General features: G+C 41.6%; 1 protein-coding gene across 1 annotated transcript in view; it reads left to right on the top strand.

Annotated features, from left to right (window-relative positions):
- The first annotated feature begins 873 nt into the window (after window positions 1-873).
- crebrf (creb3 regulatory factor) overlaps window positions 874-19,903 on the top strand; it is a 31,166-nt gene continuing 12,136 nt past the window's right edge. The window contains exons 1-6 of the mRNA XM_067608398.1: window positions 874-1,006; window positions 9,515-9,761; window positions 11,589-11,714; window positions 14,667-14,842; window positions 17,855-18,993; window positions 19,103-19,300. Of these exons, the coding sequence (XP_067464499.1) occupies window positions 9,753-9,761; window positions 11,589-11,714; window positions 14,667-14,842; window positions 17,855-18,993; window positions 19,103-19,300 (1,648 nt within the window). The 5' untranslated portion in view covers window positions 874-1,006; window positions 9,515-9,752. The remainder of the gene's footprint in view (window positions 1,007-9,514; window positions 9,762-11,588; window positions 11,715-14,666; window positions 14,843-17,854; window positions 18,994-19,102; window positions 19,301-19,903) is intronic.

Here is a 19,903-nt window from a genome sequence, read left to right on the forward strand (position 1 = left end):
TGTATAAAAGGTTGTTTTAAACCCAGTATTCCTGTTTGGCCCCTGATGAAGGTGTGAGTTAAAACGTTGGGCTTCGATTCAATATGTGCAGAGTTTGATACTAAAAGGCTGTTTTCACTTTCATCTCCTGAAAGTGGAAAGTTTCTCTGCGCTCACTGAAAATCTGATTTCAAGTGGCGGGTGATTAGTGACATCACAACTATTTTGGAAGCTAATCCTGGTCTAATATTTAATTTACACAAGTGTGATGTGGAAACTTGAAGCCTCCAGCTCACAAACACTGAGAATGAACTTTTCAGTGACGTAGGAGACATCTTGTGTCCAACAGATAAACTTTTGGAATTAATTGTATTTGCATATTTATTGATTCTAGACTTTTAATGAGGGAGAAGGAGTAGATGCCATTTTAAGGATTTTAAAGTGGTAATTATACTTTTTTTGTGGAAAAAGCCCATAAAAACCACATTATTGTTCCAAGCAGAGTATTTCTGTATGTCTGGAGGAGATTTTTAAATAAAGAAGTCTGTGTGTGGTCCTCCTCCTTCAACTAGTTAAGAACTCCAAGGCAACCAGCACTAGCATACATTTGATAGGGTTGAAGTCTTCATTTTATAAAAATGAAATATAAAAAGTCAAAATAATGACGTTTTTTGACCTCATTGTTTCTAACAATCCAGGCTATGGTCTGATACAAAACTGGTGTTGATAAAAAGCGAGGCTATAATGCAATACTTTCAATATGACACTGATGTTAGTGATAGTGAAAATATTGCAGAAATGTCTTCAACATTGCCTCTGGCTCTGCTCCTATTGGCCCCCCGGCGCCCCACGTGGTCGGGCAGTCACGCGCTTTCCAGGAACCCGTCAGGAAGAAGAAAAACAAAACAAACCCGAGAGAGCTGCAACAGCGTGTGGACTCCATTGAAAATGGGGCCTTAATACCTCCAACACGAGAGCATACACGAGGTCCAACACGGAGCCAGACGTATGCATGGGCATCCTAAAAGTGAGTAGGGTCGTTATTGGATCGTTTTTTGTCGGGAAACACGGTGTTTTTCACCGCGGCGGAAGGATTAGCTGCGAAGCTAACGGCAGGTCGGTTGTTGTTGTGTGTCGGGCTACAGCTGGGATGAGGAAGGGGGCGGACGGAGGCCATACTGACTGTGAGCTGAAGCAAGACTCGTCAGTTCTTCGTTAAAAAAAACACAGTTAGACGCAAGTAAACACGATTATCCTCCACTGCAGTCTATCGAGTTTTAACAGGACGTGTTTAACGTTAACTTAGGTGAAGAAATGTAGCTAGCTGAGGTACATTTCAGTCACTGTCGGCGCTAAACCGGTCAAAAATAACATCCTGCTGTCTTTTAGAAATTGAATTCTTAGTAAATTACTTGTCTAGTCTCTTCGGAAGTGGGGTTAAACGTCTAACTCAATGTCATGATGATTATAACTATACTTATCTAAGAAGATTGGCTTGTTCTCTACTTTTAAACTGCCCCCCAAAAATCACGCGGTACGTCCTTAAATACAGCTACAACAAAGATCTGTCGTGTTATTGATAAGCTTGCTAGAACTAGAAGCTGTGTCTTCTGTATTTGTGGCAGGAAAAGCCTCAGTGGGCCAGTTAAATGCTCAACTGTGAGTTTTTTTTTTTGCAGGCAGCCTGAGCCTCTCGGGAGGTACACGCCCCCCAACACCAAACACATCCACAGCTGCTGGAGTGTGTTGTAAAGCAAATAATACACTCATGTTTCCACTGAGGATACATATCTCAAGTAGCGATTAGTTTGGATTTTCACATAAACAGCGTGCTGTAGTTTATCAACCGACTTGGGTAGATAAACCGTGGATTTGTCGTTTTTTTCCCTTCGGTATAAATGCAAAGAAATGTCACTGGTGGACGTATAATCCCGTTTTACGTTCACGTTTTATGGTGGGTGGTAGATTAGATTTTAAATATATCTTAAATATAGCTATCTAGGCCACGGGCATGTAGGCCTCCAACTTGTTTATCTTCTGCCTCAACCTAGAGTGAAAACGGGCTGTTTATTATGAAGCAGCTCTTGCGATTGACAGTCGTGCCGGCCACTCAGACACGCCCGGAGGCGGGACGTCGTTTCCTCTCGACCAATAGGAACGACGGATTACGTGGGTGTTGGCACAGTGCGTTAGACTGAGGCTTTGTTTTGCTTTGCTGAGGATCTGTAATGAGTGCACAGACTGGGGAGATAATGGTGATATTTATGACTTTACTGGCTTTTATCATAGTTCGTTTGTAATATATACCTGCATGTTAGATGTTAATGATTGTTATTATGCAGAAGTTCAGGTTGTATTTCTCCAAAACAAGTAAATCTATCACAGGGAGACAGACAGAAAGACAGACAGACAGACAGACAGACAGACAGACAGAAAGACACAAATAGATAAATAGATAGATAGATAGATAGATAGAGTACTTTATTAGAAATGCCAGGAAATAACTTTGAATATGTTTTTTTAACAAGGTCCAGTTATAATACTTTCATATTTTCGACATCTGTTTCATATCTTATTGTGTAGTGTTTGTGTTTTTGTTGGCAGTGTGGTGGTCTTCTGTGTTTACATAAGGTTTTGGGATGCTGCGGAGCTCACTGTTCCTTCATTAGCAGTTGCGGTATCTGTACTAGAGTTAATCATTGATTCTTATCGTTTTGTAACAGCGAGAGATAAATAAACACCATAAACGCATATACATGTCAAGTCATCATGTGTGTCAAATGTGAGATATTTTTCAAATCTTTTTTTCCCCACGTAAATAATAATTCTTTATTCGTTATTATCATAATTCATATACATCCGTGTCCTCGTGTGCGTACAGCAGAGATTCTCACTCGGTGCAACTCGCATGGAAACTGAAACAATCCAGACCTGTAACAATACCGGGGGAAACTCGGGGGAAACACAAACAAGGAGCCATGTTGAGTCTTACTGCAATAACATGAATAACATTGAGAACATGAACTGCTTGTTTCTTTTCACAAAGCCTTCTTGTTCACATGACAAGTTACACTTTGCCAAACTGCCGGAGTTTTTATACCGAAGGCTATCCTGCTATATTGACAGTCAACTTGAGATTATGATAAGCTTCTACATATTTTGGATCTGACTGATGTTTGCCGGACGAGCATCGCATGTTTTTCTTTCCCTGAAAGACGTCTGTCCACCTTGTACTTAAACTTAACATGTTTTTTTTTGCTTTCTGAGTAAATCTTGCTAGCCTTGCCTGGTCACACATCTCTTGTTTCTTCATCAGTCACAAGTGAACCAGATCAATTGACCTTTTTCACAGGAGACATTTTCAATTGTCATAGCAGGAAACGCACAGGTGGAGCTGATAAGATTAACTATGGCTCCATTCCAGCTATTTATGCAATGCAGTAATTAACAAGGTTATTAGTTTCACTTGTGTTTGACAAGTCAAGATGTCTGCTGTGAAAGAGATTTATAACCTAGTTCGGGACCTACTGGTTTACAGTAATTCCCCTGTAGATATGTTACAGACCTGCTGTAGACTAGAACAACACATCTGAAATGAAGGACGCAGCAACTCGTGGCTCCGATCCATTGCAACATTAAACTTGAACTCATGGCTCTTAGTTGTAGAATTTATTAAAACCGAGGTAATCAATCAGCCAGAATACTTACAAGTAAGACAAGACAACAGTAAACACATCAAGTTTTGTATACGTGTACTGTACGCATGTATTTTTTAAACAAACGTAAGCCTAAATGTTTCTGAATGTAACCCGACGGCCACAAAGCAGCAATGAATTTGCTGTCTTAAGAGCTGTTTACAGTACAGCACGCTGGTGCAGCGGCTGCTCGGTGAGGAGAGAATTTGCACCAGTAGTGCATCTCGGTGTCTGAGTGGGCTGGTCTTTCTAACCACAGCGACCTCTAACCATACACTCACCAAATGTGCTCGGTTCAGACTCGCTATGTGATATCTGTCGTCATCCCTTTTCTTAATCTTTTCTGTCAAGTAGGGCCGGGTGATATCACTGAAATAATGATCATGGAATAGTAGAGAATAAGAATATTTTTGTGATGTTTAGTCCAGTGAGTTGTGTTCCTCTGTAATGTATTTTATTGTAAAACTACGATAATGATAATGCCCCGATCATATATCAGTCGATACATGATAATATAGAATTGCCTGCCCTGCTATTACCTGCCTGTTTATGGCATCTAATAATAAACAACTACATCAATTAATCATTAAAAGCTGCAACCTTCAAGCGCTAAATTGGCTGTCAGTGAGCATCCATATTCTGTTTATCTTTTGCAACACTGTACACACACATTTAGGATTCGTGGATTAAGTGACCTGTCATGATGCTTGCAGAGATTCTTGCACGTCTTTTTTGAGTAAACAGGCTGGCATCGCCTGCTTGTTATCTCTTAAGGGATCAGGGACCAACTGGTATCAGTAGGCAACTCATCCCAAATAAGACACTGGTGATTGGCCTACTTGGATCACATCCAATGTTGTGAAGCAGAGACTATGAGCTGTTTGCATGATAGTGGAGTTATGAGTTGAGTGCAGCACAGTCACAACTGAAGTCCTGTTATTGTTAAGACCTGAACTGACAGGGAGGGGAGCAAATATACAGTAGTTAGTTGTTGAAAATGTGGAATTTTATTGTTTGGTTTTCCAGATATGATTGCGTATGAAGAGGAATTGTGTTTTTAAGCATGTGTCTTCATTAAGATATATGTTTAGGCATGCAGTTTATGCTGATTTATGTTGATGTTTTTGTTCTGGAAATTCTAGCTTGCTTGTTTCAAACAAGCTACCAAACAAACCCTAAACATTTCACATTTGTCTGCCGTAATCAATGAAGTTTGGGCATTTTTGCCTGATAAATGACAAATAATCAATTGTAAAACACATGATTTTTGAAAAAAAAAGACAATTTTTTTGCTTTTTGCCTTTATGTGACAGTCAATGGAGAGACAGGAAACAGGGGCAGAGAGAGAGGGGTATGACATGCAACAAAGGTCCTCCGGCCAAGAGTCGAACTGGACGTTGCGATCACGTGGTACGCGTCTTAACCATTAGGCCACCGGGGGTAAAACACATGATTATCAGCCTTGCATTCAGTTGTCTTTGTTACTTCACTGATTGATTAATCCACTAATTTAAGCGTGATGAAACATATTTCTATCTATTAGCTCATACTGTGGCTCCAGATGATGCTCGTTTGTAAAGCACAAGGAGACGAAGGCCGGACGGTTTCTGGAGTCCATTTTGACTTGATCGCAGACGGCCGCATAGGTGAACCCGACAGCGACACAGAAAATCGTACATTTCTAGAGAGATTCCTTTATGACCCCATGTGTCATAGTTAGTTTTCAAAGGATTCCAAAAAAAAACCAAAATCACATTTTGTAAGTTGTGTTAAAAGACATTTGATATATCTAATGTGAGCTGCAGCAGTCAAGAGTGATGCAGCCCTAGCACACCGTAACAGTATAATCAAAAGTCAATCAAATTACTGAGAGTGAGAGTAGTGTTTTATTACCTGGACTAAATGGATAAAGCTGTTTCAGTCTCAAGTAAAAATGTCTATCCCCTATGCACCTCTGAGATGTAAACATGATGCTGCAAAATCCTGTCCTGTTGAGCAACTTCTGTTTTCATCAGTGCATCTTACATATCTTTCTTTAACAAACATTGCTACGTCTTTGTCATAACCTTTTAAAATGTCGACAAGTAGGTCTGGAGAAAATCTGAACCTTTGAACACTGACCTAAGCCCGCAGTTTGGACCGCTGTGACCCTAAACCAAGCTAAATCCCACAGTATAAGGACTAAAAGAAAAGATCTAGTGCTGGCGTTTTTATTGCTGAACTAAGTCTGACCAAGGCTTGGGAGAGAAACTCAGCTCGATTCTTTCGGGGCTTGTCAGGCACGGTCATACATTTCTGACTTTACATCACAGCCTGTGTCAGCTTCTCAGCACTGAGATGGATTATATTAAATATTTGGCGCAGCTTTGACGGGAGAGGTGGGGAGCGTTGTGATTCGTTTCTGCATGTTCGTAAGATCCCCGGTCGTGAACACACACAGGCTCCTGTTTCCTTCTGTGATAGCAGAGAGTGTGGTGTTATTTTGTGTTCAGGCCTTATGTTTCCTTATTCTGCTTCTGCTACAAGTGAAACCAGACTCAGCTGCCCTGGAAGGAAGTACACATTGAGATATAATAAATATCACAATGTTTTTTTTTCACAGTCTGCACTGCTAAATATATAGTATTGTTGGTCGCTAAGAGTGTGTGTGAGTGTGTGTGTGTGTGTGTGTGTGTGTGTGTGTGTGTGTGCGCATATTTCTCTGCACTCTCAGACTTGTGTGTGCGCATATGCCTTGCTGCTTGTAGGTGTTGCTGTGTGTAGTGTGCACCTCTGTGTTTTCTGCCACTTCCTGTCTCTATGTAAAGGGAATTTATACAGGGGACAGATCTTAGAGGTGAGAAGTTCATTTGAATCAGTCAGCACCCAGTGAGAGGAAGCGATGTCGTCCTCCGGCCTCGGAGGAATGTGATTGGTTTACGTTTGAGTGTGTCAGCTGTTCACTGCAGGGGTCATGTCTCCGTACAGATTTTCATTTATTTGCTATGCAAAAGCAGCGAAGGCACCAAAGTTCAGCCCGTGTGTTGTGGTCAGTAGGTGCGGGGGAAAAAGCAAAAGAACGACAAACAAATGTCAAGACGAAAGGGACGATTAAAGACGCCGGGGAAGACCCACGGATGTGGGGATGTGGTTGGGTACGGAAAAAGTTGTTTAGTGTTTTGTGAATGTATCATGGGGACAGGGACTGGAGTGCAACACAGATTTCTCTGATAATTCCGGCAGCTACTGGTTAGACAGAGCTGCTGTATGTTTTGGGAGCTTTGCTGATGGACTTAATGTTGTTAGTGGACAATGAAGAGCATTGTGCTGCTCATTTCAATGCACACAGACAGACAAATATTTACACATTCATTCATTACCAAATGCTCCGGATCTGTCTGTGCAGCAAGAGCAGTATTAACAACACCATAGCTTGTTACTTCATATCATCCTCGTCACATGAGATTGATTGTGTGTAATCGCTGAAAACTGAAACAGTATCTATCATTGATTACCTCCATCGTTTTTATTGAGTAACAAATAAAAATAACAGGATTTAAGGTGCATTCATGTGACGTTTCCAGTCAAGGAATATTAACAAATTTAAGCATGTACTTCCTGTTTCGATGTCCAGCAGGCTTCGGTGGTTTTTTGCAGGTCAGAGTTCATCTTTTGTTCAACTTTGACTGAGCGGATGTGCTCGGTCAGCCAATAGAAACACTGCTGCACTGTGTTTGGAAATGGAGAAGTTAGTATTCTGGTGTTTTCCCTCACAATTTTTAGTACATTGTCACATTACCAGACTACAAACCTTAGTGTTACTTTTAAACAGTGTTTGTAGTTTGTGGTCGCTGTGATCGATATTTATTTATAACCCGCATCAGAAACATGAGATCATCGGAAGTATCATGTGACCAAACATTATTTCCTTTAATGGTCAGTCCGTAATACTCCTCACACCTTCAGTATTCTACTAAGACGGGTTTCAGAAGAACATGAGGGATCGTGAAGCAGGTTCAATGTGGTCTGGCGTTCGTTGCGTCGCCCGGCTTCAACATTGGTGAACTCGGATATCATGAAGCTGGTTAACAACTGGCTCTGTTAACTCAGAATCAGGAGTGGACTATCTAACATGACATATAACCGTTGGCGCACACTCTGTTATCTCTGACTTAATTATCATGTAGGTAAAGTGTTATTACTGACCTATAAAATGTTGCTCTGTCGCTCTTAATAAGTTGTCACTTTATTGTAAACTCAGGACGGTGATCTAATCGTACGAGAGCTGCAATGATTAGTTCACTAAACAATTAATTGATCTGCAACTATTTTGATAATTGATTAATCGTTTTGAGTCGTTTTTTAAGCAAAAAATGCTAAAATTCTTTGGTTTCATCATCTTAAATGTGAATATTTGTGGTTTATTTAGTCCTCTATGAAAGTGAACATCTTTGGGTTGTAGACTGTGTAGCCGAACAACTAATCAAATTAATTGAGAAAATAAGATTAGATTAACCGATAATGAAAATAATTGTTCTCTACATTGGTCAGTAGTCGGGCGGTTGACAGGTTTTGATCTGATCTTCTGAACAGCATATGTTACCGTGACGAGTAAGCTTCGTGATACAGGAAAACCTGAGTGGAGCTCACAGATAGTTGGCTAACTCACGTGTTTGTAACAGAAGGCTCAGAACATTAGAGTATATTTAAGTGTTCAGTCTGTTGTGGAAGTAGCAGCGGACATAATAGAGAGGATAAAGGTGTATATGGAGACAGAAGGCCTGGCTTCCCATCCAGTAGTTAACATTAAACAGAGGCAAACAGACTTCTGGAGGCAACGGGGCAGCTTTTTTTTTTTTAGAGCAGTAGGACAGTGTTTCCCACGATGTGTTCCTTTTTAAAGATACAGAAACCACTTATGTGACAAACAAAGGTGTGGCTGTTGTTGTAGTAGTTGTAGGACTGGTACGTGAGGAAAAGAGTATTTCTATCGAGGTTAATTTTCATTCACAATGTACTGTATCAAAAAGTGTCGAGTTAACATCTGAAGACCATAAATGACTGAGCAACTGAAATTCACTTCCCATTTCAGTGAGGAGAACAGGACCTTTTTAGAACATAGTTTAATAATCCTCTGCTATATGTGCTCTGATGAAACGTTATCAGTAAACTGGCACCAACTCTGGAAGTGTTTCTCTCTGACATCTGAATGTTACTGAACATGTACAGTACCTGTTGCTGTGTGTACGACTAATAATCCTGATTCATAATCTTTACCCACAATATTTAGTGTTTTATACATCGTTTTTTTTGCCTTTTCTCCCCCACTGAAGTCCGTCCTTTTAAAAACTGTCTGTTTTGTGTCAGACATCTTTTTGATAGTTGATTGATAGTTGACTCTACAGCTCTGATTATTTTCATTTTCGATAATCTGCTAATGATTTTCTTGATTAAATCAATCAATCGTTTGGTATATGGAATGTCAGATATCAATCATGGAACACAACACAAATTCAAGGTTGAATTGAAATTTAAATGTTATGGTATTGACATATTTAAATGACTTGATATTCAGGTTTCTGTCGCAGAATATGAATAAAACCAGCAAATATTCACATTTTAGAAGCTGAACAACACTTAAATGTCATTTTTCGGGGTTTTTTGTGCCATTTTATCACTCCTTGATCTATTTGTTTAACATTAAATCATAGTTTTAGTTCATTTTTTTTTGCTTTGTTTGCACACTTGTTAATGTCACACATCCTCTTTCAGTTTCTGTAGTTATTTGCATGTTTCTGCCTCTCCTGATCCTAACACCTCTTCTCTGTGCACCATCTCTGTTTTTCTTTTTTTTACCACAGACCTGAAGCATACAGAGAACCCCAACAGACCACAACAGACCGGACGAGGTCGAGCCCAATTACTGAACCCCCATCCCCCTGTCCCCTTTCCCCCCAGCTCTGCAAGGCTGCATCCACCACCACTCTGCATTCATCTCCCTCAGCAGTAATTTACTGTGCTGATCAGACAACCTCACACCACTGGGACTGGACAGGAGACCCAGAGGTTCCCCTCGCTGGAACTAAGCTGTGCCTGGCAATGCCTCAGGTGAGAGGGACAAGAGAGAGAGGGAAACAGTACCGTCACTGCCACACAGGTAGAGGGGATTCCTCCTTCACGGGCCTGACCTTTTAAAAAAATGATCAGATTATTTCCAGCTGTTGAATACTTACAGAATGAGCCTGAATGTCTGAAACTGTATGAAAAACCATGATATCGTTAACACAGACCTACAGGGATTAGTATTTTAGTGTTAGTAGTATCTTTTTACTAAAATTTAACTGACTGACACAAATTAAATCAAAATCTGCAAATCCAGTGGAACAGACAGTATCATGGATGTAAAGCTCAGTCCGGCAGCGTTAAACGAGGCGAGCCACTGATCCGGGTTCAGTGTGACGTCTGTAGACGCCGCATCCGAACAGCTGCTGGGGGCAGATGGGCTAACAGTGAATGAGTTAGTGAATGGATGTGTGTGTGTGTGAGTGAGTTGAACTCTCTGGATCCTTCTAAAAATATGCATGAAATGGCGCAGAGTGTTGAGGGTGAACATCATTTTGGATTCAAGTTCTTTTTTTTTTTTTATTCTCTGTGGTGCTGAATTAATAGAAACATTACACAATCAGCCTCAGGAGAAGATGATCTGGGCCCTTTATGTGTTTCTCTTTTTCAAATGATGCTGCTCTTCTGTCCACTCAGCTCCTTGTTTATCACATTATCACCCATATTAAACACTACAGTGACATAATGACACTTACTCAATATCATAGGCTTATATATTAATATTATTATATGGTGTCTTACATCAAAATATATTTTAGCTACCTTGTCATATCGTTTTAAAAGATGCTAGTATAATTCACCCCTGTCGTTTGGCCAGCTTTCTCTGATCTTTGCTAAATCTTAGCCTACTGTAGTAAACAAATGTAGCATCCTGGTTTCCTGTTGGTCTGAGACAAATACTTGTAGCTGCAAAATCTCCAGTTTGATTTAATCGTGCTCTCCTTGCAACCCAATGCTTCCTGTTTTCTGTTTTTGTTTATTGTCAACTGTCAAATAAAGGCAAAACGCTGAAAAAACAGAATTTAAACGAGCAATGATCTGCTCCAATTGAGAGCATATATATTTATATATATGTGTGTGTGTGTGTGTGTGTCAACCAGTAATTATGAGGCTAGCTAGCTCTGTGCATCACAGAGAAATCTTCACATCCCTTTTTCTCCAGTTAAGAGAAACTTAACCACAAGAAGCCTCTGACTACAAAGAATGTAAATATAAGAAGTCATTTTTCTCAAAGGCAATTGGCTTGCTCAGTTATTAGACTCAATTAAAAAAACATATTTTCTATTCTTGGCAGATGATCCAAAACCAGCTTGTGAGAGTCTGTGTGAGAAACAAACCTCATATTATTGTACTGATAGTCACAATATGGACTCCAGGAAGAGCAGTTGTTGTCAAGGCAAATGATTAACAATAAGCAATAGTGATAATTACTGCATATGCTGCACACAACAGCAATTTAGTAAACTTATTTACTGTTGCTTAATGTGTCTGGTTTGGCTTCATTGTCTTCATGGTTGACATTTTTGTGATCTGAATCTCAGACTTAAATAGAAAATGAAAATAATACAGCAAAGAAAAAAGTGTTATGATAAATGTACAACTTAACACTGTGACAAATAAAAGTGATACAACTAATCATAGTGTTTTCTATATAATACTGTATTCTACTATATTATGATATGATACTGTATATGATATAATACTTTAGTGAGACAAGGAGCAGTAGAAATGAGGGCAAAGAAAAACAACGGAAGAACCTGAGTTATCAGATTTTGGTTTTGGTGACGTTTCTTGTTTTCTGTTGTGTTACAGCCCAGCGTCAGTGGGATGGAGCCTCCCTTTGGGGACGACTTTCAGAACTACTCGTTTGCTGACCAGGCCCTGACCAGCACCGAGCTGCTCGCCACGAGCGCTGACCCAGATTTCATGTACGAACTGGTGAGTGGCTGCACACACACACACACACACACACACACACACACACACACACACACACACACACACACACACACCATTCTCACTAAGGCCGTGCTGCAGCCAGGCATCAGGCCTTGCTAACCATCTTTTGAGCCTGACTTCTTTTCAAATCAGTCGCAGCTGCTCACGCTATGCTATCTCTGAGTTGCATCTGAATGAAGGATCCAAGTTTAAAGATCACCAGCCCAAACTAAATTTACTCATGCATCACATAGATAAAAGTCTTCTCAAGTATGTCATAGTTTGTTGGCCTTCTTATTGTAGTGGGAAAATAAATGAATAGCTCGTTGATTGTTGTTAGATGCTTAAATTGTTTTGGCATTTAATTAAAACATGCTGATCATACTTTACTTTAGCTTCCATCAAAACACTGACATCAAAGATTACTCTACGCATACTGATGATTCTTACCCACTTTAGGAGCATCTGTCTGTTCTTCAGTGCTCAGCTGTTGCTGATCTCAGCTCAGCTGTAGTTTTTTGTTTGTGTGTGTTGCCAGAAAAAGAGCAAATCTTTAGTTCTGGTACAAACTAATCCCCTCAGAGCAACATGCTGTCTGTTGCAGATAAAAAAAAAACACAGACCGATGTTGACGACGCAGCAGTGTGAGACGTTTAGGGGAGTTTAACAAATACACACAAGAACGCATACGGACACGGTCTAGACTTGAACCTCAGGCACAAGTTAGTCGGCTTTAATGGCTTCAAGCTGTGAACATGTGTTTTCACTGTGTCCTCACAGCAGGGGATAGCTGCACAGATGTGGTCCTACTTGGTAGCAGAGCTGAGCACTCAACACTGTGCACACCTGTTTGTGCAGGTGACTACAGAGAAAGCTCTGTTTTTAAAAGTCTCTCTGTATTCAGCTCTCAGTACTTTTTGCAGCGTCTAACTGATTCTCTGTAGTTTGGACTCTGTAACTGCTGAGTTAAGTTACTGCTGATGCAAACCAAACCTTCCCTGCTGCTGCTGCTTCATATTAAAAGCCTTCCAATAGACTTTTCTAGTAGAGAGGCTATGGGAAATATCACTGAGTTAGTGGAGCTTTCAATATCCGTGCTATTCTTCACTAAAAAGAGATCTACACAACAGGATATAGACATACTTTTTGGTTCTAGTTGGTCAGCAGATCAGTTTTAAATATAGCATGGTCAAACAGTACCAGCAGAAACAGCCTCTCGCTGCGGTTCCCGCAATTCAGAAAATCTCTAACATGTCATCAAGGTTAACATCTTGTACCTTCTCGTGCTGTGCTGTGGAAAGACACTCGTACTCTGCCAACACGGCTCGAGTGGTTGCAGTTGCACGCAGCTAAGACTAGCACGTGCGTCCCCACCCGATGGAGGAAAAAAAAAAAAAAGCCTATTAGGTTACAGAAACGCAGCACACAAACTCTCAACAAACACCAGAGAGAATGCTAATTCAATAATTTAATGAATAGTAAGTGCCAGTGACATTTTGTTTTTCTTCATTTTATTCCTTTTTAAAATTCTAATCAATAAAACACTACAAATGTTGCATATGCAAAAGTTTTACACAACCATATTCATAGAAGTGAGAATTTGATGAACCTCGTTTCCATTAATAAACTGTAAATAAACATTTGCATGCAGTTGGCTTAGCTGCCGGGGGGCGTTTGAAACAGAGAGGCCCGTGCCTAATTGTTTCGCAGCAGTGTGACATTTGCCAGGCTCACAGCTCACCTGTCATCACACACGCTGTCAGCTGCAGGTGCCTCCCTCACTTTACTGTCTGCCGTAGACTAAACAACAGTGATTCACCGTCATGCTCTCAGTTTCTTGCACCACAGCGAAAGTAGGACGACCCGTCATCTTCTCCGACCTTCCAGTTAGTTTCCACAGTAGACAGCTAAGGGTTAAGTTAATGGATTCTGTGAGGTCTTTTACTGTATGTAAAATATTTAAAACGTCTTCATGTGATCTTTTTCCATTTCTCCTGAAGACACAGAGATGGTTGTCAGTTCATCTGTTTTGCCTCAACATGGTCAAATTCAAACCTAGATGACAGAAAAACTATTTACAAATGTTGTCACACTTTAATTCCATAGACATGCAAATACTAGAGCGTGCTGATTGTTTCATAGTGCAGCCAAAATCTCCTCATGACGATGACAAAATTTAAACCCTCAGCAGTATTTACATGTGCTGTGATGACCTTCATTGTTCAGTGATCCGCGGTGGCCCCAGAGATGTGCTTCAAGTTTGTTGTTTTGTTACTTTTGGCTTCCAGGAGTGGGTGATTTTTATATAACAATATCTAGCTATATATATACTGTATATATTGGGATATAGTATTGTTCCTGGAAAATCAACTGAGAGGCTGCTTGGTTTTGGCTAATCAGGCAAATTAAAAAACCCCAAAAAATCAGTTCTTCATCATATTGATGCAAAAATCATATAAAATATCTGATGGTCTCTGATGGTGTAACGTACATTGTCATACTGCCCTCGCTGCCACTCTTTAAAAACATTTTCAACATTTTCTTATATGTTTCACAGTTTTCAATCATCTTCTTTGAAGGTCAAAAAAAACATTAATGTGCCACTCATTAGTTTCTCTGCTTCCCACCATGATCAGTTTGATGAATTGTATGACACGACAGGCGCTCCCTCTCTTGTTACTAGTTATTGTGATTTTTGCGGTAACAGTTTTATTAATTACTGGTCCGTCCTGAAAAAAATGATGACCTGCAATTACATACACATTTTAATATGTGTAGTCATTTTCAGGCCTCAGTAATCAGTTTTTGTGATCCTACTGTAAATGTCATGTGTAAGTTAACAAAACCTTCACTATACACTAGAACTCTTAACAATTAAATAGAATAATACATTGAACATCTTCTTATCCACTACCTGCTTGACTCACGTCCATCTTTCCCTCCTCTCTGCAGGACAGAGACATGACCCACCGGCAGAGCCCCTGTGGGGACAGCGTGGTGGGGGTCGGGGACGGAGGCAAGGAGGTGGAGGGCTGTGTGGATCAGCTCATGGGTCTGGGCGAATGTGAGACGGTCTACAGCAGCTCAGCGTTCGAACAGTGGGACTCCTACTGGGAAGACCTCACCAGGTACCGAGATCATTTATTTATGAGCTGTACAACTTATTTTTAGATCGACTTTAAAACTGCAAAAAGTAAATACGACTTATATAAGGAAAACTATACTGAGGAATTTAATGAAACTCAACTGGGCGTGCTGTGTTTCACCTTCGCCCAAACTTTCTGAAGCTGCTGGTGGCTTAATTGTCAATAACAATTCAGCAACTAGCACGATATAAAATACCAATCATCCAGGAGCTTCCAGAGATCTCGCTGAGCATTTTAATTTGTCAGCAAAACACTGGCTTTGAGAAGAAGATGAGTCTCACAGCCTCACTGGTGCTATCAAGCCGATACCACAGATACTGGCATAGAGGAGTTTGCTCTCGGTGGTTCCCTGCATCATGTGGACTCAGGATACCTGACGTTATGAGATAAGACAGGTGCCTAAAGGTTTTTATTGCAGTAGAGATCAACATCACTGGCTGATAATCGTCAAGACAGGTCATCTCGACCTGACGCAGGCATGACAGCGGATGAATTGAAGCAGGTAGTGACTTAGCTCGCGGGCAGGGAGTGGTTTGAGAGGCTAGTAAACAACAAAGCAGCTGGCTGCCGCAGTCTCCCGGGATCTCAGGTGATGCTCCTTCTGTCCTGCAGCTATCCCCAAGCCTTGCTGCTAAAATAGTTTGTGTACTTTTCCCTCTGTGATGTTGAGTGGCAGCTGAGGGCAGAAAAGAGTCTCTGAAGTGTGATAGCTGTTACAGCTGAGGTGGAGTAGTGCTGGCTGTTGCAGGGTCAGGGGGGATCCTGCTGCTAATAAACGGGGTTGATTGAGGTCGTGTGTAAGTGGAGCAGAAGAAAGTGTTCTGTCTTTTGGCTCATGTGTGAGTCATTCTTTTACAACCTTTGACTGTCCAGTGAAGTCCTGCACTGCTGTTTGGTAACTCTGATGTTTCGTGGAGCGTGTTTCTGGGTCAGCAGAAGTCATATACTGTTTATGTGTTCTGATGTACCATTGTTCCTTACTGTGGTTTTACCAGACAGTCTTCATCTGGCAAGCTTCCTCCCATAAAGAGATTAAAGCAGAGAGTGTGTGTGTAGGTGTTAAAACTATAACTCCCAGATGTACTGCTAAGAAGCCTCTGAGCTCTGCGTTTGCCTCTGGGATTTATTTGTAGGCTGTGATATTATTGCCTGCCCTCAGGTTTCTATCACTCGTTACAAAAATTAAAACCATAAACGGAACCAAACCAAAAATGTGGCGTAAAAACCCCAAACTTGAACAGATCCAGATTTGCTCGACATGGTGTAAATTAAGGCACAGATTCCCCGTTCGAACTGAAATGTTTCAACTTGAACAACATGCACAAGCTTTCTGACATTACATTATGATTGCAGAAAGACAAGTGGAAGAAGTTCAGGGGAAACAATTTGAGTTCCTGGTAGATTTTGAAATCAAAATCTTATCCGTACGTACACACTCCACACACACATGAAGTCAGGGTGTGCTATTAACTAGCTACAGCAACCTAGCATGGCGAACGCATGGCATTTATGTTCAATTCAGTGAGAATTTGCTTCGTGTCCAATGTGACTTCACCCTAAAGCTGTTTTTGATTCGCGCCGTACTGTGTTGTGATGTTTGAAAGTTGTATGACCAGTGCTGTCATGTAACTCGTTGGCTTTGCAGTTTTAAATAGTAACTCCATTTAGAGGAATGCATTTCCACGTAGTGTCTGAAAATAACTTTTTGACTCACCTGCCAAGGACACCGGTAGATGGGAAAAAAAAATCCACTGGCCAGGCATATTTTTTTACTGGCCTTTTATCTTTGGCATACTGGTGACACATACGTCTCCACAGCCTCAGCATTATACTGTCACCAGCCTCTTGAAAGTCCTTTATCTCCAAACCTCTGTTTCTCACAAAACTTTCTTTTTTTATGTGCTTCGTTCTCCTTTTTGTCGGTGGGTTTTCATTTTAAAGGATGGCTTACTCCTAAATGTCGCCACGTAATAGTTATTTAATGAATGGTAGCTAACGGCAGACTGGCGGCAAGTGAAAGTTTAGTCTGTGGCTGGCGCTTCATCACCTCAGACTGTCTCCAGTGCTCCTACAGTTTCGCAGCACTGTTTAGACGCCTGTAAAAAAACACATACGGTGTGCGTGTTTACACTGTATAGTGACAAACATGAATAATTTACTCCGAGCCATCAGGCCAGATATTTTATTACATGACTATTTTGGTACACCACCGGTGTGGCGGAGAACCTTCCGAGATTTACTCGCCAAATGTAAAATCTACCTGCATTTGGTGCTTGGTGGGTGTTAATTTCAGAACCTGCTTCCATGTGTAACTTAATTTATCTGTCTGGATCCTTTGTATCTGCAGATGATATGTTAACCTCTAGGGCTGTGTCAAACAATTAAAAACACTATTGATCAATCTGCCAAATACTTATGAATCGATTATTCGTTCGGTCTATAAAATCGTCTTGTTTTGTCCAATCAACAGTCCAAAAGCTTCAAATCTTCACTTAAAAATGATATAAAATGGAGAAAAGCAGCAAATCTTCACTTTAGAGAGGCTGCAAACTTTTTTTTTTTTTGTAATTTTGCCTCGAGAAATGATTAAAAGGATTAAAGAATTAACCAAATTGTTGCTGCTTAAGTTTCTGTCGGTGACTTAGTGATTAATCAACTAATCTTCACAGCTCTACTTCTGTGAACTGTTGTGTTCAAACATGCAAAAGAAAATGTTCACTTGCATTAACAAATACTATGCAAATATTCTGAAGAAGGTGTAACAAGATTGCGTAATTGAAAGAGAAATAGTAAAATTTCTTTTTTTCAGTCGTCTCTTTTTAGACATACCATCTTAACACCAAAAACTTAAGGTATCATATTAGGCTAATATTTAGGTGTTTTTATCTGTAAAGTCAAAATTTGCATTAAAAAACGTGGCATATTTAAAAGGTTGTTTACAGTGTCAAGACAATAGAAGCTCAGACTTTCACTGTATGTCTCTGTGCTTGACAGATACACGCGGCTGGCCAGCTGTGACATCTGGGGCACCAAAGAGGTGGACTTCCTTGGATTGGATGACTTTTCAAGCCCCTACCAGGATGAGGAAGTGATTGGCCGAACCCCGACGCTGGCTCAGCTCAACAGCGAGGATTCGCAGTCTGTGTGTGAGGCGCTCTACCCCCCTGCTGACCTGACCCTGCCTGCCCCCCAGCCTCCGCTGTCCCAGCTTCCCTGTCACAGTAAGAGACCCCTGGTCCCTGGCCAAGGATCGGGCCCCGGCATTGCACGGCCCTCCCCGAGCTCCACATCCTCCTCCCGTCCTTCCCGCAGCCTTCTCCCAGACTTCCCTGAAGGCTCCCAAAAAGCCACCAGGCCTGTCGCCTCCAGCACCGAGACTATGGCCAAGACCCAGAACCACCTCAGTTTCATCCAGGACCACACCCAAGTTCAAACCAAGACTCAGGGGCAGGGAGCCAAGATGGCAGCCCCAGCCTCCAACGGCTCTGACTTTGTGCGGAAGGCTAAAGTCCGTGTGAGCGCTGTGCATAAAGCTCAGCCCAACATGCCTTCCCCGACTGATTCAGATACCCCTTTACCACTCTCCAAACCCCAAGATGAGAAAGCCTCCACTTCAGCTAGCGCCACCTTGGTGGGACTTCCTGCTGCTGCAGCCAGTTGCTCCGGCAGCTTTGAGAGGAGGGCAGAGGGGGCGGGGAGGAGAGAGATGCCTGTAGCCTGGTCTGCCACTGTGCCTCAACTGGTCGAGGCGAGCCAGGCCATGGAGGGCAGCACCTCCGGGCTGGTGAGCAGCGGCGATAGCGTGCCAGGGGTTAGCGGCGGCGTTCTGGTTGTCGAGGGCACGGAGAAAAGCAAGGAGGAGGAGCACAACTACTCTCTCTTCCTGACCCGCAGACTGGCCGGCAGAGCCCACTCCCAGCTGGAGGAGGAGGAGGAAGAGGAGGAGGAGGAGGAGGAAGAGGTGGAGGAGGAGGAAGGAGAAGGGCTGGAGCTAGACGACGAAGACCACGATGAGGGTTTCGGCAGCGAGCACGAGCTGTCTGAGAACGAGGAGGAGGAGGAGGAAGAGGAGGAGGATGAAGACTACGAAGCAGACAAGGACGACGACATGAGTGACGCCTTTTCTGAGCCAGGTACAGACCCGTCATCTTCATACTTCAGGTTAAAATTTGTAACCAGTCGTTATTTTAAATAATATTTCCCTCCTTGTTCTCCTTTCTGGTTTTCTCCCACCTCCACCAGGCTGTGACGTGGAGCTGATGGAGGACATTAAAGGCCTGACAGCAGGAGTCTCAAGCCGAAAGAGAGGCAAGCGTCGCTACTTCTGGGAGTACAGCGAGCAGCTCACCCCCTCCAAACAGGAACGTATGCTTAAGCCGTCTGAGTGGGACAGACATACGCTGCCTAGCAACCTGTACCAGAAGAACGGGCCTCTCCATGGTATACACATATATATTTATATACACACAGATATATATATATATATATATAACTTAACACTTGAGCAAAATATACCCACAGGCTGACTTTGTAGGATGTAAGCCTCGCTGTAAGACTTACTGATGATGTTCAGTCAAAAGCTTTATGAGAATCTTCAAAGGAAATAATTTATGTGACACATGATAAGATTATCTTTTTTTCGAATGATTGTATTTTAGACAGTTAATTTCACTGCATAAATCATATACACCTTTTAGTGGAGACACTATAGTGCAAGTCAGCAGCTGTGCACAGCAGTTTGCCGCGATCGTACAGTCTGAGTGATCGCATTGAATATACGAAGTGAATAAAAGGAGCATGTCTCATTTCTCACATAAAAGGCACAGACATGCACCTCTACCTCACTAAGAAACTGTGGAAATTCAAAGCACATTAGCCATTTTCTACTGGCAGCAAAGCATTTCTCAGCGGGTTTCACATATGAACTTGAGAATCAATAAGAAACTCACAACCCACAACTTCTGGCAGTATCGGTGCTCCATTCCTTGGTGAACTATAGCTGATCAATCTTTTGTGCTGTGTGGCTGCTGAAACATCAAAGAT

Source organism: Thunnus thynnus, chromosome 13 (assembly GCF_963924715.1).
Source record: "Thunnus thynnus chromosome 13, fThuThy2.1, whole genome shotgun sequence".
NCBI lineage: Eukaryota > Metazoa > Chordata > Actinopteri > Scombriformes > Scombridae > Thunnus > Thunnus thynnus.